The 21,655-nt window shown below is 48.0% G+C and overlaps 1 protein-coding gene across 5 annotated transcripts in view; it reads right to left on the bottom strand.

The window, feature by feature from the left end:
- The window catches only part of EML1 (EMAP like 1), a 196,098-nt gene that overhangs the window by 121,303 nt on the left and 53,140 nt on the right, over positions 1–21,655 (bottom strand). For 4 of the 5 annotated variants that reach the window (XM_055418522.2, XM_055418526.2, XM_055418523.2 and 1 more), the window contains exon 1: positions 11,359–11,440. The exons of the other annotated variant lie outside the window; for it this stretch is intronic. In XM_055418522.2, the coding sequence (XP_055274497.2) occupies positions 11,359–11,425 (67 nt within the window). In that variant the 5' untranslated portion in view covers positions 11,426–11,440. Of the gene's footprint in view, positions 1–11,358; positions 11,441–21,655 lie in introns of those variants that run through there. 5 annotated transcript variants of the gene reach the window in all.

The following is a 21,655-nucleotide window of genomic DNA, read 5'->3' on the forward strand; positions in this document are numbered from 1 at the left end:
ACACACACACACACACAGTGTCCGGCACACACACACACACACACACACACACACACACACACACACACAGTGTCTGGCCCTGGGCAAGGAAAGATGGCATGGGACACAGTCCCTACCTTGGAGAAGCACAAGCTCTGGCTGGGAAATAACAACTCTGTGTTGTCAGAGCTGTAATTAAGTACAAGATGCAGTCTGAACACACATTTTTATATAATTCAATTATATCAACTCAATACAAGGCCGTTTTCTCGGCAGGCAAAGAAATGACACACAGAGCCAGATTTCAGTCTTTGAGAGCAGTGGAGTGCGGGCCAGGCTGCTTAATTACTTTCTACAGGACTAATTTGGTGAAGCCATGCTCACCAATCATTATCTTTATTATATGGCCTGTGCACTCCCGGGGGAGTAGTCTCCGCGTTTCACATACAGGATGGTTCAGCATGACAAGGGACTTCATACTACATGAAGGATCATCGCTCAGGTTTGTTCCTAAGGATTTTCAACTGTTGGGGACACTATAACCGGGGCTACTATGCACAGGCATGCTATGGATGACAGTCCTAATTCTACTGGCGCTTCCCTGCTGGCTCCGTGGTTAAAAACTCACCTGCCAATGCAGGAGACTCAGGTTCCATCCCTGGAGTGCGAAGATCCCCTGGAGAAGGAAACGGCAACCCACTCCAGTATTCTTGCCTGGAGAATCCCCTGGACAGAGGAGCCTGGTGGGCTACAGGCCACAGGGTCGCAAGATTCAGACAGGACTTAGCGACTAAACAATAACAACAACTCTAAGCAACTGCTCGACTGGAACATATTTGTCTAAGAATGGTAAAAATTCTTGTTACACAAAATAATTTGGGGGGGGAATTGATTTAACAGTTCAATCCTTTTTTATGGCTAAAAATGTTGATTTTGCCAAGAACTACTTCACTGGGTCAATTCCTCTGGCTGAATATAATTTGTGTTAAGCCTATGAAACCACCTCATGTTGCTGTTTGGTCACTGAGTCGTGTCTGATTCTTTTGCAACTCCATGGACTGTAGCCCACCAGGCTCCTCTGTCCGTGGGATTTTCCAGGCAAGAATACTGGAATGGGTTGCCATGCCCTCCTCATAAAATATATATATACACATATTATTTCAAGGATGTAGAAGTGGCACCTATTTAACCTCAATTTAGCATACACATTACAGGTGAGGTGTTTTGACCACTGCGTGTATATTTCACGTGCCCACAACAGCCATCAGGAAACCCACCAGGCGCAGGCTCTGCTGAGGAGCAAAAAAATACAAACATGACCACTGGGAGTCTCTGCCTGGAAAGGGGTGACAGTCTAACAGGCGATCTGAAAACAAATCACCGTGACAGGCCTCTGGAATCATGGTGATGACAGAGGTTTAGTGGCCACCAAGAAAGGACCCCCTCACCAGATTCAGGAGCTGGGGGTGGTGGCTGAGGAAGCAGCTGGGAGTTGACAGGCAGCTGCCCCTTGGGGGCTTGCGTGCCAGAAAGGTGGGGGGCACCCTGAAAACTTTCCAACAGGAGGGGGTTTCCCGGATCAGATCTGTCTTTCAGAAGGAGCATTCTAACTCCACCTCAAGTGAGCTCACCTTCGCCATGTACTCCGGTGCCATCCATCTATACACTGTGAGTGTGAAGTGTCAAAGTGTTAGCTGCTCAGTAGTGTCTGACTCTGTGCGACCCCGTGGACTGTAGCCCGCCAGGCTCCTCTGTCCATGGGATTCTCCAGGCAAGAATACTGGAGTGGGTTGCCATTTCCTTCTCCAGGGGATCTTCCCGACCCAGGGATCGAACCCACGTCTCCTGCATCGCAAAGGTTCTTTACTACCTGAGCCACCAGGGAAGCCCCCATCTCCACACTGATGGCTCTCAAACATCTCTCCAGGACAGACATCTTCCTGGCTCCGGTTTCTGCCTCCCGCGAGCCAGTCAGCCCCTCGGCTTTAGGTCCCACAAGCCCCAGCTGAACCGCTGTCTGCCTGTCCGCCCTCCCAGCTCCTTCTAGCATGGCCTGTGGCATTCACTTGGGTGGATGTGTCGGGGGCCCGGGAGGCATCCTTAATTCCTCCTCCTGCCTATAAAGGCCAAAGCCCAGGTGAGGCCAGCCCCCAAGCAGCCCTCTGGTGGGAATCACCACCATTCTCCCTGGGTTCACACGACAGCCCCCCTTCTCCCTCAGCAGCCCCCCCAGCCCCTCCTCCACACTGCGGGGAGAGGCATTCTCCAAAACTCCCTGAAAATCTGACCATGTCACTCTATTGCCTCAAAATTCTCCACCACATTCTCTCTGCTCCCCAGAAAGACCAAACTCCTAACGTGGCCCAAAGGCCCCACAGGACACTCCCCGCCTCATTTCAACGCTGTCCCCTTTTTCTTTCTTTCGGGGGAGACTTTCAGTTTCTGAAAAGGTCCTTCCCCGCCCAGGGCTTCACACCCAGTCTAGAATGTTCTTTCCTGCCTTCTCCCCGCCCTCTGTGGGTGAGTGGCTTCCACTCCCCAGGGAAGAGCTCACGCAGGCCTTTCCCAGTCCCATGCCCAGCCCCTCTCCTGAGACTGCTTCTCAGCACCATCTATGCCCAGGGTTGTGAAACAACTGACCGAGAACATGATGCTGAGCGTCCAGCTCCTGAAGTGCAACGTGCGCTTCCTTTTGAAAGCCAGGGCCACGTGGACTCTGCGTGTGGCTGGAACCCTCAGACCTGCGGAGCGAGGAGCTCGGTGGGTACTCAAGCTCGTGCTGAGTGAGAAAAAGGGGCTGAGACTGGAGGCGGAAAGGCTAGTTTGGGGCCGCTGCCCTTACAACACACCCCAGGTGAGGACCGACCGGGGTCTGAGTGAAGCCGGGGCAGGAAAGCTGAGATCCGTGGGAGAGGAGAACTCTCCCGTGGAGATGTGAGGCCGGCGGGGAAGACGCATGCAGGACGCTGACGAGGGAAAACCGATGCTTCTGGGGAGGACATGTTTTAAACATTTTTCATTGTCCTGGGTGCATTGTAGGGACGCACTCGAAATTGGCTCCATCTGCCCAGTGAGCTTAAAGGCCTCATCTCTATCCTCATTGTCCGTAACTGTGAGCCGCCCGCTGTCCGCGAAAGGTTCTTTGTGGGAATAACTCGCAGTCCAGGACAATGATGCCTTCCCCTCCACAGGGCACAGAATGAAGGAGGCAGCCGGTGCTGGACCCCACCGCGAGGACACACCACGGCTGAGACTCCACCCTGGGAGGCTGGCCCCTCTGTTCTCCCCCTCTGCGGGTGGCCAAGGTCTCCTGTGGAACTCCCCTCCTTGGGCAGGCTCTGGGCTCGGCGATCCCACCCCCTCGCATCATCCGAGGCTAACGGTCAAATCTGCCCCTTCACAGAGAGGATCGTTTATTAAAGACAGCGAGTTTAAATCTTTTCCAGAAAGCTGGCAGGATAAATATGCTACTGCCTTTTAAGACACAACTAAGTACTCTGGTAAAAATGTAGCTTTCCCCACAAATAGTATTTTCCAGTAAGGATATGGCTTGAGAGGAAACAAAATTGAAAGTATGTCTACCTAATTCTTGATTGGAAAATAAATATTTTAAAGAATGAAAGTCTTCTAAAGAGCTATTTCTTTAAAGGAAACCAAAGAGGATACATACTTGCTCAGGGTGGCATATAAGACAGCCCCGTCCCCACACGACACTGAAACAAACCTGCTGCTTTCAGCAGAATATTAAACTTAAGTGTCAAACATCTAGTAAGGAAAACATGAAGCTTTGGTGGGGAGGGTACATTGATAATACTTACATGCCATTTACAATTTGCAGCATACTTTTTAAGAAGTTTTCAATGTGTCTGGTGGCATTTAAAACATTTTGCTAATCCCAGAAATCCTCAATTAATAAGCTAGGATTTTAAAGATGAATAATCCTAGTTTTCCTGAAAGATTTTTGTAAGTGGCACAAAATACCATTGGTTTTAAGTCCTTAGAGAAGCTGTTTTTGCTACTAAAAGCAAAGCTTTAATGTTCAATTTTCAATGTTATCATAATTAAGTTTTTCACGCTTCTAGTTTTATAGCTCGAACAGACTTTGACAGTAGAAACAAAGATGTTATTTCTTTTTTATCCACTCTCCACTCAATTAAAATGTTTATTTTTTAAGAGACTATATGAAAAAGCTTATATTATCTCAGAAATTAACAAGAACTGACTAATAGTTACTTTTAAGCCTGGTTTGGTAAACTTTCCATCAGAATGCTTGGGTTTGTTTATAATGTCATAAATGCTTGTGGTTTGGCTATAAAATAGATTCTCCGCCAGAATATCAAGTATACCAATTAAAAATTCTCACTTAGTATGGGTGGTTACTTGGCATTTTCCTGTAAAAACTATTTTCTTTGGATGTTGCTAACAGAGAAAATCTAACTCAGTCCTCTGCCACCACAGAAGAATACATGAGGTTTGAAAAGACTTCATATTGTTGAGTTCAGAGAGATTTCTTCACACGAGTTCCTTGCCTTGTTTCAAATGCAACTATTTGCCAACGTGAAAATTCTATCAGAATCAGAGTTAACAGAATCACAGAAATATTCCTAAGATTTTAAATAAAGTATTCTTAACTCCCCCAATACAAATGTTTAGAAATAAAAACAAGTTTTCATTTCATAACTAGAAAAATAAATGGCAGTAGCTGCAGCCATGAAATTAAAAGACACTTGCTCCCTGGAAGAAAAGCTATGACCAACCTAGACAGCATATTAAAATGCAGAGATATCACTTTGCCCACAAAGGTCCATCTAGTCAAAGCTTTGGTTTTTCCAGCAGTCATGTACAGGTATGAGAGCTGGACCATAAAGAAGGCTGAGTGCTGAAGAATTGAAGCTTTTGAACTGTGGTGCTGGAGAAGACTGTTGAGAGTGCCCTGGATTACAAGGAGATCAAACCAGTCAATCCTAAAGGAAAACAGTCTTGGATATTCATTGGAAGGACTGATGCTGAAGCTCCAACACTTTGGCCACCTGATGCAAAGAGCTGACTCACTGGAAAAAAACTGATGCTAAGACTGAGAGCAGAAGAAGGGGATGACAGAAGATGAGATGGCTGGATGGCATCACTGACTCGATGGACACGAATCTGAGCAAACTCTGGGAGATCGTGAAGGACAGGGAAACCTGGTGTGCTTCCGTCCCTGGGGTCACAAAGAGTCGGACTCAACTTAGCAAGTGAACAACAAAAACGAAGTTCAGAAGGTTACTGCAGTGACTTCAGAATGTCACTGGGGGCAGCGGGCAGGAGGGACTTGACAGGCTACGGTTACTAACAAGGAGCACCTGCAGGGCAAGTCCAGTTATATCAGAAGTGGTAGCTGAGCCAAGTATAGGCTGTAGAAAGGAACATGGGAAGATCTCTCACAGCACCTTTCCAGGCGAGACAGAAAAACAAGTTATCAGCCAGAATCATAACCTTTAAGGCAATGACCAACTTCCATGTTATTATAACACTGGAATATTTTATATAAGTGTTGGGATTATTTACAGCATTATGATACAGATTACAATTACGCTGTATTGCAGGAAATTACCCCTAAAAAAAAAAAAAAAAAAAAGGAAAATCCCCCTTGAAAAGAAAATGGAAAAAGTATGAAAAAAAAAGGGGGGTTCGGCACAATACACGTAAAACAGACAAGAATTTTAGGTGAAAACCGATAAAAGGTAACAACGTGAAGTGGCAAGCAAAAGAACTAATATAGTCTTGGGCTACATTATTAGAAGTATAGACTTTAGAAGAAGGGAGGTGAAGCACCCAGCTCTACTATGCTCTATTTAAAAACCACGCTTGGAATACACACATGTTCAGCTGTGTCAAACTTAAAGAGGCATATGAGTGAGTGAGTGCAAGCTGCTCAGCTGTGTCTGACTCTTTGCAACCTCTGGACTACACCGTCCATGGCGTTCTCCAGGCCAAATACTGGGGTGGGTGGCTTTTCCCTTCTCCAGGGCATCTTCCCGACCCAGGGATCGAACCCAGGTCTCCCGCGTTGCAGGCGGATTCTTTACCAGCTGAGCCACAAGGGAAGCCCAAAGAGGCATAGAGACAAAAGAGAAGAAGCATACACTGGGCAAACCAGGAAGACGAAGGGCCTAAAACTGTGTCTTGTGAGGATTTCTTTTTTCAAAGGTAATGTGTAGCTGGAATCAGACCTGAGAAGGAGCTCTCACGACTGTCTTCAAACATGGGATGACCTAGTACGTGGAGAAGAGAGTAAACCCGTTTCCTATGGACCCAAGGGGCAGAACTTGGGCCAAATTTTGACTGCATTTAGCAACTGACGGTCTGAATCACACAAAGAAGGAACGGACTGCATGCAGAGTGAGTTTTCAGCTCTTTGGAGCTGCTCAAACACGGGTTGAATAACCTCTGGAACAGAGACCTCACGCCCTGGAGGGCTGGGTGAGTGGAATCAGGGGACGACAGGACAGGCAAGGAGGACCAGAGACACTGCCCGTTCCCCGAGTTCAGCGGGGGATGCTCCCCGTGGTTTATCTGCCTGACATATGGGTTCCTGGGTGAGCTGTACTTTGACGAAACATTCAGAGGCTTAAGAAAGTAAATCATGAGATAAGATCACCCTCAGGTCCCCTCAAACTCTGAAATTCTTGTAACCTACAGGAGAAGGCAATGGCACCCCACTCCAGTACTTTTGCCTGGAAAATCCCATGGGACGGAGGAACCTGGCTTCAGTCCATGGGGTCGCAAAGAGTTGGACACGACTGAGCGACTTCACTTTCACAGCAACTAAGCCAACATGTGCGTTGACTTGTGAAGAACTGTGATCGATGGAAGAGTCAAAAGTGACTCACAGAGATGAAACAGCAGCAGTATGTTCTTCCACCCACTTCCTTCCCTCTTTCATCCAGCTTCTTGACTCCCCAGTCTCATACCAACAAGGTATAATAAAAAGAGCTCGACATTTCAGTTCAGTCACTCCATTGTCTCCAACTCTTTGTGACCCCATGGACTGCACAGGCCTCCCTGTCCATCACCAACTCCCGGAGTTCGCTCAAACTCATGTCCCTTGAGTCGGTGATACCATCCAACCATCTCATCCTCTGTCGTCCCCTTCTCCTCCCAACTTCAATCTTTCCCAGCATCAGAGTCTTTTCCAAGGAGTCAGGTTCTTCCCATCAAGCGACCAAAGTATTGGAGTTTCAGCTTCAGCATCAGTCCTTCCAATGAATATTCAGGACTGATTTCCTTTAGGATGGACTGCTTGATGTTTAGATTTCAAAAAATTCAGACTAGTTCCTCAAAAATGTTAAACCCAGAGTTACCATCAGTTCAGTTCAGTTTAGTTCAGTCACTCAGTCGTGTCCGACTCTCTGCGACCCCATGAATCACAGCATGCCAGGCCTCCCTGTCCATCACCAACTCCCGGAGTTCACTCAAACTCAAGTATGGATGTGAGAGTTGGACTATGAAGAAGGCTGATCGCCGAAGAATTGATGCTTTTGAACTGTGGTGCTGCAGAAGACTCTTGAGAGTCCCGTGTACTGCAAGGAGATCCAACCAGTCCATTCTAAAGGAGATCAATCCTGGGTGTTCATTGGAAGGACTGATGCTAAAGCTGAAACTCCAATACTTTGGCCACCTCATACGACAAGTTGACTCACTGGAAAAGACTCTGATGCTGGGAAAGGTTGGGGGCGGGAGGAGAAGGGGACGACAGAGAATGAGATGGCTGGATGGCATCACCAACTCTATGGACATGAGAGTTACCATACGCCTCAGCAATTCTATTCCTAGGTAAGTGTGAAAGCGTGTTAGTCACTCAGTCATGTCCAGCTCTTTTCAACCCCGTGGACTGGAGCCTGCCAGGTTCATGGAATTCTCCAGGGAAGAATACTCGAGTTGGTTGCCATTCCCTTTTCCAGGGAATCTTCCCTCCCCAGGGATTGAACCTGGGTCTCATGCATTGAAGGCAGATTCTTTACCATCTGAGCCACCAGGGAAACCCTACTTCTAGGTATCAACCAAACAGAAATGAAAACTTTGTTTATACAAAAAACTAGATATGAATGTTTCTAATAGTATTATTTATGGCAGTCAAAAAGTAGAAACAACCCAAATGCCTATCTACTGGTGAACAGATAAATAAAGTAGGGTCTACCCACACAACAGAATATTATTTGGCCATAAAAATAATGAAGTACTGACACATGCTACAACATGGATGAACCTTAAATCATTATGCTAAGTAAAAACAGCCCGATAAAAGGCCACATGATTCCATTTATAATGAATATTCAGAATCCATAGAGACAGAAAAACAGTTTTTGGGATTGCCAAAGGGCCTGGGCAATGCGGAATACAACCTAGTGGGTGCTGGGATTTCTTGGGTGGTGATGAAAATGTTCTAAAATTAGATAATGTTGATGCATGCACAATTCTGCGAATATACTAAAAGCCACTTAGCTGTATACTTTAAAAAGGGAGAATTTTTATAGAATGTGAATTATCTCTCTCAGTAGCTGTTATTAGAACAAACCAAAAAAATTCATACTGGTATCCAAGGCTTACTAGTTGTGCGGCCTTATAAAGTTAGAAAAATCTCTTTGAGCCTCAGGTTCCTCCTATGCAAAAGGTAGGGTTTGAAGAAAAAATGGAGTAAAAGATGGCAAGTATTTCCAAAACCAGAAATTGGCTTATAAATGACAGCTTTAGTCCACTTTCCAACTGTTGTAGTTTTTTCTTAGGAGGACAGAAGTTTGTGATTTCTAGCTCACTTTACAGAGTTCTAAACAGTTTGGAGAAAAAAACACTGCACACATTTCCCACTGAAATGAGACAGCCAGTATCTAAAAAAGGAGCATGGATAGTCTTTTCATGAGGCTAGATACTGCCTATGTTGACATTTAATATCCATTACAAATTAAGTACGAGAGATGGCAAGGGAAAAAATACAGTGGAAACTAGAGATTTCACTCATTAGAACAACGTTTTCTCTTCCTTTCTTTTCACGTTTATTACTAACTTCTATCTTGATTGCACCAGGAAGACGTGAACCGTGGCAGTCATCCAAATAACAAGTATGGGATATATTTTCTGAAGTTAATAAACAACCATGACTTTTTGGTTCCTGTCACTATCGAAAGCATGGAGTGTGCTCAACATACGAACATGGATGGGTTCATCTACCGCGTGGTGTAGTCCTGCCATTGTCATGGAAATCTCTAATTAAAAAAAAATTTTTTTTTCACTGTAGCCAATAAAGTACCCAAATGTTTAATTTAATGCTTGGTGAAATGGTGTTCCTGTGATCCACTGCTTTCATTGAATCATCATAGTCATTAATTGGGTTGTACTCATTTATATTTTCACTTAGCAAAGGCCTCTTAAAATGAATCATTTCTCATCCAAACATCTGCTGCCTAAAACATCAGCAGTGTGACACTCATTTCTACCTCAGAGACCATTCTTGCTTTCAACTTTATTCATAAGGCAACCAAAAAAAAAAAGCATAGCGCTAAAGGCTTTGTAAAGAAAAGTAATTCAACTGTTACGATTCAATTGTATTTTGAATTGATCTTTTTGCTTGTTTCTAAGCTATTTTAAAGTCATTTTTTTCCTACGGGGACATGGGTAGGGGATGGCTGGATTGCAAGTTTGGGATTAGCAGATGTAAACTCATATATAGGCTGGATAAACAACAAAGTTCTACTGTGTAGCACAGGGGATCATACTCAGCATCTTCAGAAAAACCATAATGGAAAAGAATATAAAAAAAGGATAGATATACGTGTATAACTGAGCCACTGTGCTGTGCAGCAGAATTTAACACATTGTAAATCCACTATGCTTCAATAATAAAGTCATTTTTCTTTAAACTGTTAGCCATACAATATAAAACCTGGTTTTTACTTTCTTCTAGACACTTACCAGTAAAATTCCTTACCAATAACTCTAACACACACTTAATAAGAAAAGGCAGAAATCCAAAATGTTCATGAATAGATGCACAACTTTATGACTGAACTGCTATTTAGAAGCAATATGACCAGCCCCTAAACAACTGCTCAAATATCTACTTAATGTTGTGGAGGATAAAACCGTTTCCATGACTCTCAACTACGTATAAGAAATTCCAATGGCCAGAAGGGCACCAAATACATTCTATCCTCCTTCAGCTCTGAAACTCTTGTTAAATTTGGAGAGCAAAAACTTTCATCCTTTCTGCTGAAGAGGCCATTACAAGTTAATGAAGGCTCACATGTGATTAACATGAAAATTACAAGCTGCCAAAACTATAAGAATATATACTCTCCCATGAAAAAGATGATAAATTTCGCCAGAGGTTAAAATATTATTATAGAGGATAAATCAACTCGGTGATCTTAATTGCCAAGGCTAATACCTCCTATTTGCAAACAGGTGTCGAATAACTAGAGAAATTCTTCTAAATCACAAATACAACTGCAAAATAAATTGCTCAAGTCGTCAAAGCGTCTAGAATTCCAAATGATTCCACCTGTACTAGAGGCACATTCTAGAAAATACACGATTTTTTTTTCTTTAACAAGTTTCTGGGATCCTCTAATAAAGCAATAAATCCAACATATAAAAAATTGTATGGTTAACTTTTGTGCATGAATGTTCTGATAAACCATGCAGTCTGCTGTGACAATCTTTTTCAACCCTACTAGTGAAACTAACATCTTTGAAACGCAAGATTTTATATACTTTTTAAACATGCCATATTGATAGCTATTAATATTTCCACCTTGTGGAAAAAAAAAAGTATCACCCCGTAAACAGTCGAAACACTTTGAAGCCCGGTTCACTCTGCCTGTCCATTTAAACAGCTCTAGATTGCATGAAAGTGTTGATGGTTTCATCAAAGTAGCACGGAATGGATCTGACTCCATGCGCAGCAAACACGGCGCACATCCTCGAAGGAGCGTTTTGTTATTAGTGATGTGTTTTCCGAGTTCTTCATCCAGACATTTCCAAACAGATGTGAGTCTGGAAGCAGAGAGCAACACGTCCCCGCGGAGCCCCGAGGCGCCCGGGCCTCCCCACGCGCTGCCGGGCCGGTGCGCCCGCGCGGGTCTCCCCGGGACCGGCCGCTCCCCGCGCGCACTGGCCGGAGCCCGGAGCGGGAGCCGCGAGCCGCGCCGGGGCGGGGGCGGGGGCGCAGCGAGGCGCGGGCGGCCGGGGGCTCGGCGGCCCAGCACAATGCGCCCGCGGCGGCGGGAACCGCGCGCCCCTCCGCAGCAACTTTGCGCGGCCTCCCCGGCCGCCCCGGCCTCGCCCCTCGGCCCGCTCCGCGCCGCGGCCCCCCGGCCCGCCCCGGCCGCCGCCCCTCCTCACCGTTGCAGAACTGGAGCAGCGAGGACGTGTCGTACAGGCTGCTGAAGCTCGAGAAGCCGTCCTCCATGCTGAGGCCGCCGGGCAGCGCCCGCTCCCCCGGCCCGGCCGCGCCGCCGCCCGCTCACCCCCACACTGAGCCGCGCAGAGCCGCGGCCGGCGCTGGCGCTGGGGCCGGCCCTGCCGTGGCGGCGGCCGCCGCCGGTTACCATGGCAACCCCGGGCCCGCCGCCGCGGCCGCGCGAGCCGGGCGCCCGCTCCGCCCGCCAGGGGGCGGCCTCGCCGGGGGGACGTGGCCGGGCGGGGCCGGGGCGGGGCCCGGGCGCCGGGGCGCGGAGGGCGGTGCGCGGCCGGGGCGGGGCGGGGGCGCTGCGGCCGGGCCCCGCCTCCCCGCGCGGCCGCCGGCTCGGGGCTGGGGGGCGAGCGGGGACAAAGGCCGGGCGGCGGCGGCGGCGCGGGAGGGGACGCGCGGGGAGCGGGAGAGCAGCCCCCCACCGCACCCCGGCCCGGCCGGGGCAGCCCCTCCTGCGGCCGCCGGCGCCTGCGCTCCCCCGGGGGCGCTGTCCCCGGGCGCCCCGCGGGCGGTTCCAGGACCAAACATGGACAACTCGCGGGCCCATCTCGGCCGGGTGTCCACGTCGGAGCAGCTCCACTTTTGGCCACGTCCTGCCAGGCGCGCCCCTCTCTCCGCGCGTTCTCCCGCCGCTGCCAGGCCCTGCCCCGAGTGAGAATCGGGCTGCTGACTCGGCTGTAGCCGATGCGGCTTCCCACGTCCACAAGGGGCCCTCCAGATGTCAGGCTGGAAAGGCCGGGGTCTCAAAGACAGCTAAAACATCTGCCGGGGTTCCTGCCACCCCTGATCAGCCCCTGGGGTGGTGGGGGGAGGTTTGCCACATGACACACTTGTTAACTTGTTACAGGACCCACGGAAATCTCTACTAACTCTATCTCAGAGAGACGGGGAGTCGGGACAAAGTACCACAGAAAGAAGGAAACGCGCAAATCCACGGGGTTGGAATGTTTCCAGTTCCTGCGCCTATGTGCCAGTCACTGACCGTGGACTGAAGTGAAGATGCTGGACATGACAAGTGAGAGAGGATGAGTTTGACTATCCTCTGACTTAGTCCAGGAGTTGGCGATGGACAGGGAGGCCTGGCGTGCTGCAGTCCATGGGCTGGCAAAGAGTCGGACCCGACTGAGCGACTGGACTGAACCGAACTGACTTTGTCCAGAATAGATGGTGTAACATTTTTGGTCCTGGTTACACAGCAGTTACAATTCACTTACGTTCAATTCTGACTGGTTTCCAATTGTAGGTATTAGCTCCTGTGCTGTCTGCTGTGCTTAGTCTCTCAATTGAGTCCGACTTTGCGACCCCACGGTCTGTAGCCGCCAGGCTTTTCTGTCCATGGGATTCTCCAGGCAAGAATACTGGAGTGGGTTGCCATGCCCTCCTCCAGGGGAATCTTCCCAACCCAGGGATCGAACCCAGCTGTTGCGTGTTGTAGGCGGATTCTTTACCCTCTGAGACTCCAGGGAGGCTCAAGTTTGAACACAAGTAGCTGAAATGAGGAATGAGTAAAAAAAGTCACTATTAGGAAAACCTGGGGGCCTTGCTGGGGTTCAGAGGCGGATGGGAACCTCTCTTTGCAAAAGCAGAAGGCGGGGTCAGGGATGGGACCTGGCACATGGATTAGCAAGACTGGCATTAGATGATGTGGACAGACAGGAAAGGTTGAAGCCCTATCGTGGTCAAGGAGACCAAGAACAGAAGACCACAGGGATTGTTAAGAGAAGTACACTGGGGTGGGGGTGGAAGGGGGTGGGGTGCTGGCGTGACCCTCAAAGGCCACAGGTGCTGTGGGTTTAACTGTGCCCTGGGGTTGGAAGGACAGGGTTAGTGACTGTGGAGGAAGCAAGCAGCAGGGGCTGCTGCCAGGCCCCAGGGCTGGCCTGCTGTGAGTGGACAGTCTGTATTCAGACAGTGGGGAAATGAGAGTGGCCCGAGCTAAGAGAGAGCCAGCAGAGGAGCCTGAGCCAGACCCGGCAGGAAGACAGAGGGAGGCAGTAGGCTTGCACGCCAGCAGGTGGCTGACACCAGCAGTGTTAGAGATGAGCCTGAATGCTGAAGCTGCAACTCCAATACTTTGGCCACGTCATGCGACGAGTTGACTCACTGGAAAAGATTCTGATGCTGGGAGGGATTGGGGGCGGGAGGAGAAGGGGACGACAGAGGATGAGATGGCTGGATGGCATCACTATGACTCGATGGACATGAGTGTGAGCAAACTCCAGGAGGTGGCGATGGACAGGGAGGCTGGCATGCTGCAGTCCATGGGGTCGCAAAGAGTCGGACACGACTGAGCGACTGAACTGAGTGTGAATCAGACCACAGGGGCCAGGGCCTGGAGCTAGAGCACCCCAGAGTGTCTGCAGCTCTCTGGAAAGGGGTGCTCAGGGCCCGGACAGTCAGAGGGAAGAAAGAATCTGTGGGATGGGTCGGAGGGAACCTGCTCTAGGACGATACAACTGGAGAGGCAGGAAAGCCAAGCACCAGAGGACAGCAGACCTCCCACTAGAAATGCCCTGTAGCAACTGGGGATGCAGACCAGCTGGCCAGTGAAAGAATGAGAAGTGGGAATTGTCCGCAGATTGGCTGTAGCAGGAACACTCTAAAGTGAGGATGGAGGGTGGGAAGGGAGCTGGACAGAGCCTTGGACAGGGAGGAGAGAAGGAAATTCCGAAGGAGCTGTCTGACAGGCAGGACATCAGCCTAGGAGTGCACAGAAAGTTGCAGAGGTGGGCCTTTCCACAAGGTTCTCTGCGGGATAAGTCAAGGGGGATGAGCCTGGGGACAGGGCTTCAATCCGGTGGTAGAGGGCCCCCAGGTGACTTGGAGCATCTTGGTGAAGCAGTGGGGACCAGAGCGAGCTGCTAGACATCAAAAGAAGAGAACATAGAGACTTCCCTGGTGGCTCAGTGGTTAAGACTCCACATATCCACTACAGGGGGCATAGGTTTGATCCCTGTTTGAGGAACGAAGATCCTGCAAGGTACACAGTACAGTCAAAAAATAAAAGGGCTAAAATTTAAAGAGAGAGAGAAAAAAATGATCAATATTGCCTTTAGTTTTCCACTTCAGACAATGCAAAATATGTAAATTCTTTTGATCAGCGTAAATCATTAAGAATGCTCAAAAAAAGTAAAGGAGAATGCTTGTAGATGCACGTTTCAGAACTTTGACAGAGAAAAGAAATAGAGGCCAAATACAGAGGGCAGAGGTGGCAGAAGAGTTACATGAAGCCCCTATCCTGACCCAGTACGGGTGGACCCTATGCATCCCAAAGGCAGGTGTTGAGGCTTTTTTGAATTTATATTTTAATTGGAGGAAAATTGCTTGACAATTGTGTTGGCTTCTGCCATACAGCAATGCAAATCAGTTGTAACTTTATATATTCCCTCCCTCTTAAGCCTCCCGGAGAGGGGCTTTTGAAGGTTGGGACTTAACACAGGTGCACATTTGAACTTGGCACTTCTCTGTTTTCTCTTTTCCCATCTTTCTCCCCTTCCAGTCTGACCTTTATATTATTTTTACTCCACTTTGTGATTTTATACATTAGGATACTTTGGATATTTAGTGTTTAGAAACTAATGTGTGGCATTCTCTGGAAAGGAAGTGATAATCACGAATAAATGAAGAAAAGATGATTCTCTTTAAGACTGTTAGCATTCCTGATTTATAATGTGAAAGATATGGTATCTGGTGGCCCCAAAGCAGAAAGGTTGGGGAGTAAAGAAAATTCAGAAGTGGGACGGGAGAAAAATTGAGCTGGACATTTTCTTAGAGGATTTCACTTCCGATGGAACAAAATGACAGATAACAAGAACACAGCCCACTGCTCTGAGATGATAAAGATCATTATTACCCTCTTAACCTAGAGTATTCAACTGCTGTTTTCCCCACAATGGTAAAAGCTTACTCTAACAAAAGCAAATTTTAGTATAATTACAAGGACATGCATGTTCAGTCAACTAAGTATAACCTACACAGCATTTTTAAAAGATCTGTGGAGGAAAAAAACAGAGAAAATTCAAGAAAAAAAATCTCTGAAAACTTAATTAATAATGTGAGATTTTGTGCCCAAAGATTTTAACAGACTGTTATTCCACGTCTTTTTGAGATAATTTATGGCCCGAGTCCAAAACATATTGTTGTTGTGATAAATGATGTGTGTTCTCTAGGACAAAAAAACCATAGCGTTCTGTGACATTAATAGCAGCATTTGTACCACATGTGAAAAAAGAAAGAAAAATGGGAGCTCTGTAGCCTCTATTCATGGAAAAGTAGTAAAGAAAATTTACCCCAAAATGGAGAGCCTTGAGCATCTATAGTTTAATTCAACATTCCTCCGAAAATAGTTCTACAGTTCTAGACACCATGCTTGGGGGTGGGGATATAGCACAAAAAAACACAGGGCCTTCTAAACTGTGTTATGAAGTTAATTTAAAGTCACATCAGCACTTTGCAACAGAATCAACTATAATTAAGAAAAAGAAAAGAGAAGCAGAAAATTCCATTCTGGGTGTATACCCAAAGAAATTGAAAGCAGGATCTCAAACAGATGTCTGTACACCATGTTTATAGAAGCATCATTCGCAATGGCCAAAATGGGAAAACAACCCATTGTCCATGGATCGATGGAGAGATAAAATGTGGTCTAGCCATACAACTGGAGAAGGAAATGGCAACCCACTCCAGTGTTCTTGCCTGGAGAATCCCAGGGACAGGGGAGCCTGGTGGGCTTCCATCTATGGGGTCACACAGAGTCGGACACGACTGAAGTGACTTAGCAGCAGCAGCAGCAGCAGCCATACAATGGAATATGATGTACTCTTGAAAGAAAGGAAACTGACACGTGCTACCACACAGATGAGTCTTAAGGACATTATGCTGAGTCAGAAAAGCCAGCAACAAAAAGACAAATGCTGGATGATTCCACTTATATGAGGTCCCTGCGTGTGTGAGTGCTAAGTCGCTTCAGTCGTGTCTGACTCTTTGTGACCCTATGGCCTGCAGCCTGCAAGGCTTCTCTGTGCATGGGATTCTCCAGGCAAGAATCCTGGAGTGGGTTGCCACGTACCCCTCCAGGGGATCTTCCCAACCCAGGGATCAAACCCACATCTGCTGTGTCTACTGCATTGGCAGGCAGGTTCTTTACCACTAATACCACCTGGGAAGGCCTATATGAGGCCCATCAGTTCAGTTCAGTTCAGTTTAGTCGCTCAGTTGTGTCCGACTCTTTGCGACCCCATGAATCATAGCACACCAGGCCTCCCTGTCCATCACCAACTCCCGGAGTTCACTCAAACTCAAGTCCATCAAGTCGGTGATGCCATCTAGCCATTTCATTCTCTGTCGTCCCCTTCTCCTCCTGCCCCCAATCCCCCCCAACATCAGAGTCTTTTCCAGTGAGTCAACTCTTCACATGAGGTCCCTCAGTTCAGTTCAGTTCAGTTTAGTTGCTCAGTCGTGTCCGACTCTTTGCGACCCCGTGAATCACAGCACGCCAGGCCTCCCTGTCCCTAGAGGAGTCAAATTCACAGAAACCGAAAGTATCAGTAGAATGGCATTGCTGGGGACTGGGGGAGGGGGAGTTGGTGTTCAATGGAAACAGAATTTCCATTTGGATAGCGACAAAGTTCAGGATATGGCTGGTGGTGATGGTTGTCCAATAGGGCGAATGTACTTAATGCCACCAGACTGTGGACTTCAAAATGCTTAAAACGGCAAATTTTCTGTTGTGTATATTTTACTATGAGAAAAAAAAATAAATGAAATAGGAAATATGAGGGTGTCCTGAACGTAGTAAGAACAAGCGTTTTCCCCTCAAGTGTTGATCTTTACCTGAACTGTCTGTATGTGTGCTGAGCTGGGAGGTAAAGGGCACCTCTCCCTGTAGGTGACATAGAGTACTCATACAAATAAATACGTCAGTGCAAACTGTGGTTAGTGCTATGGAACAAAACCAGAAGGAGGGCTTTCAGATGACTCTGGAAGGTCTGAACTGGACTGAGGAGTGAACGGAGACCCAGCAACAGTGGGCAGAGGGCCAGTGGGCACTGCTTCAGCAAGTAAGGCTCCTCTGCGGAGCTGGGAGGGAGTCGGGGTGGGAGACGTGGCGGCCTGTACACACGGGGCCTCGGGTTTTATTCTAAGAGCAAAGAGAAGTTGCCTTTCAGTTAGTGGTTTGGGTTGAATTGTGCCCTTCCTGCCCATTCTGAGCCAAGTCCCTGGTGGCTCAGATGGTAAAGCGTCTGCCTGCAATGCGGGAGACCCTGGTTCAGTCCCTGGGTTGGGAAGATCTCCCGGAGAAGGCAACCCACTCCAGCACCCTTGCCTGGAAAATCCCATGGACAGAGGAGCCTGATAGGCTACAGTCCACTGGGTCACAGAGTCAGACACGACTGAACAACTTCACTTTCACTTTCCCCCTTCATATGTTGAAATACTAGCTCCTGGTGCTTCAGAACGTGACCTTTTTTGGAGACATGGTCCTTACAGAGGTAATCGAGTTAAAACGAGGTCATTAGGGTGGGCCCTAATCCAATTGGACTGGTGTCCTTGTAAGAAGAGGAAATTGAGACACAGACGCACACACAGGGAAGACAGCGTGAGGAAGACGGCTGTCTCCAAGCTAAGGAGAGAGGCTTGGAGTCCATCCTTCCTTCCCAGAGCCTCCCACACCTGGACTTTGATCTCCTAGCCTCCGGAAGTGTGAAACTGTAAACTTCTATTTCTTAAGCTTCTGATAAGTGGCGCTTCATCGCAGCATCCCTGGTGAACTGATGCAGCTAGTATAGCATCTCAAGGCTTCCCAAGTGGTGCTAGTGGTCAAGAATCTGCTTGCTGATGCAGGAGACTTAAAAGGCATGGATTTGATCCCTGGGTCAGAAAGATCCCCTGGAGGAGGAACTGGTAACCCACTCCAGTATTCTTGCCTAGAGAATCCCATGGACAGAGGAGCCTGGTGGGCTACAGTCCATAGCATTGCAGAGAATCAGACATGACTGAAGCGACTTAGCATGCACACATGCATAGATTCTCAAAATTAAGAACTAGGTATTCCAAAGATCCAGAACGCCATTCGCCACTGATACTAAATTATACTATATAAATACACTTTCTCATAAAAAGACTGTTACTCCATAAAATGAGAGCTAATCACAGATTCCTGACATCAATAAAGAATATTAAACTCCGTGGTCCCAACCTGCCTGCTGACACTGCGGTACTTTTCTACAACATCCCTGATAAATGGTCACTTGGCCCATTTCAGAGTTGAAGAGCTTCAATTATTAAAAAGATGGTTGGTTATTTTTATTCCAAACCGCCTTTTCCAAAGTGTCCTTCATTGATCTCGCTTGTCTGCGCTAACACCCTGTGGCCAGGTTTCCTCACCTCTGCTCTCTCCAGGGTTAACTTGCCCAAAGAGGGGTTCAGTTCAGTTCAGTCGCTCAGTCGTGTCCGACTCTTTGCGACCCCATGGACTGCAGCACGCCAGCTTCCCTGTCCATCGCCACCTCCTGGAGTTTGCTCACACTCATGTCCATCGAGTCATAGTGATGCCATCCAGCCATCTCATCCTCTGTCGTCCCCTTCTCCTCCCGCTCCCAATCCCTCCCAGCATCAGAATCTTTTCCAGTGAGTCAACTCGTCGCATGACGTGGCCAAAGTATCGGAGTTGCAGCTTTAGCGTCATTTGATTCTCTGCCGCCTGCCGCGTGAAGCGCACACGTCCCCGCGTGGACTTCGAGTCTGTCGGCGCTCCTGCCGCAAATGCTGTCTTTGGCATCTGACACTCTGCTGCCACACCATGTGCTGGGCAACCTCTACCCCTGACTCCCATTCACACCCTGCACTTGAGTGCTCTGGACCTCTGCTCACGCTGTTCCCTAGTCCCTGCCTGCCTGCTGGCAGAGAAGCTGCCCCATCTGGGAGGCCACCGTGGGCCGGCTACACCCCCACCACGCCTACTGGAACCTGATTGCATCCCTTATGTCAATTCACCTTGTCTTCAAGGAACTTGGGAGTGTGTGTGTGTGTGCACGTGCGCACGTCCACGTCTCCCAGGAGATTACACGCCTCTGATGCCCATCATGCTTGGCACAGTGTGGAACGTACTTGGCAGTCGTAAATGCTGAGGGAATGAATGAAGGAATCAGTGAACCCTCGAGACAAAACCATTTGTCTGTCCCACAGGCTAGACTTGCACATGCTTTGAAAGGAGCTCTCATCTACTCCAGGGGCAAGTTCTCCACCTCTTCCCTGTCCACCATGTGACACAGTGTCTAGACCCCTCACGTGTGCAGATAGCCACACCGCCTAACTGGACTCCTTTCTCCTGAATCCTGTACCCAGACCTGGATACGGTAACCTCAGAGGACTGACCTGAGTGGCCTTTCCCTTACATACCTTGGATACTATGATTCTATTGATACAACTCAAGTTTGTATTGATTTTTTTTTAAGCCAGGTTATATGCTGTTGGTTCATAACCTATCAGTCTTCGTCAAATGGAATTACTGTTGGGTCTTCTCCAACCTTTACTGAGTTAACTGACGTTTTTAAAGCTAAAGACGAGATTTAGCTTTACCCCTGTAAAATGTCATTTTATTGGTTTCAAGCCACCCTTTTAACCAACCAAGATGTTTTAAATTCTTAAATCTGGCATCTAACACATCAGCATTGGGACAGCAGTGAACACATGGTAAACACATTAAAGTCTTCTTCATCTTTATAACTGATAAACGCATTAACAGGGCAGGGCAGGGGCAGGGCTGGGAGGAGTGAAGCTCTTATGTCAGCCACATCTCACCAGGTATATCTCCAATGATCTGTTCATTATAAATATTCTGAATGTGTTTGTCCAACCAAATATCGTCACCTAAATATTTGTTCGCCCAGCCTATTTTCCCCCATATCATCCATGGGATTTGTGAAGGCTCTTTACCAATGCTTTGCACATCCAGCCTGGTAACCCTGTGAAAAAAAGGAATGGGTTTGGTTTGCCTCTTCACAATAACATTTCCTTCCAAGTGAGTTCACACCAGCTCTTCAAAAATCTGTTCAAATTATTGCTCAGAACCCAAATTAATATCAAATTTATCATCTCTGTTTTTAAGAACCCAACTTATTCTGCTTTGGGGAAAATCATGACATTTTTCCCTTCCCAGTTTTCTGTGACTCCCATCTGGCCAAATCTGAGAGCTTTTGTGGAGACCTGGAGAAGGGATTCACAGTCACTAAGCTGCCCCACCCTCTATATCTCACCTGTGTTGGGCCCTTGACAATTTCTCCTGAGGGACTTTAAAAAAACAAAAAACTTCCCAGTTTTCAAATTACTCTCCTTATTGGAGAAAAAGAAAGCTGCAAAGTCCAAGATGTGCAGACTGGATTTCAGAGTCCGTCAAGACCCCATTCCTCTGCCCCAGTCAGTTCATTCTTTAAAAATATATAGAAAAGAAGAAAGGGAAAGTTGCTTAGTCGTGTCCAACTCTTTGTGACCCCATGGACTATACAGTCCTTGGAATTCTCCAGGCCAGAATAATGGAGTGGGAGTTGACTCACTGGAAGAGACTCTGATGCTGGGAAAGGTTGGGGGCGGAAGGAGAAGGGGACGACGGAGAACGAGATGGCTGGATGGCATCACCGACTCTACGGACATGAGTTTGAGTGAACTCCGGGAGTTGGTGATGGACAGGGAGGCCTGGCATGCTGTGATTCATGGGGTTGCGGAGAGTTGGACACGACTGAGCGACTGAACTGAACTGAACTGAGCCTTTTCCTTCTCCAAGGGATCTTCACAACCTAGGGATCGAAGCTGGGTCTCCTGCATTGCAGGCAGATTCTTTACCAGCTGAGCCACAAGGGAAGCCTGAGAATCATGTGTATTTATTTTGGCCACACTTCGCTGCCTGTGAGGTCTTAGTGCCCTGATCAGGATCAAGCCCAGGCCTTCAGCAGTGGAGCGTGGAGCCCTAACCACTGGACGACCAGGGAAGCTCTTCATTCTGCTTTTCATTCCCCAGACCCCCTGCAGTGGTCGGCCCCTGTGGCTTCACTTGCGTGGCCTCCTGGAAACGTCCTTCCGCTCAGCCTCTGAGCTCAGCTCGTACACTGCCCCCAACCCCTCTGTCCAGCCAGAGTCCCTGCCTCCTCCACTGCTAACGGCTGTCAGGACCTTTCATCTGGGCTAAACCAGTCTCCTTTCAGAAGTTCTGTAGAAACTGGGCACCCTGGG

This window comes from Moschus berezovskii, chromosome 21 (genome assembly GCF_049115385.1).
Source record: "Moschus berezovskii isolate FMDL1 chromosome 21, NW_MosBer_1.0, whole genome shotgun sequence".
In the NCBI taxonomy this organism is placed as follows: Eukaryota; Metazoa; Chordata; class Mammalia; order Artiodactyla; family Moschidae; genus Moschus; species Moschus berezovskii.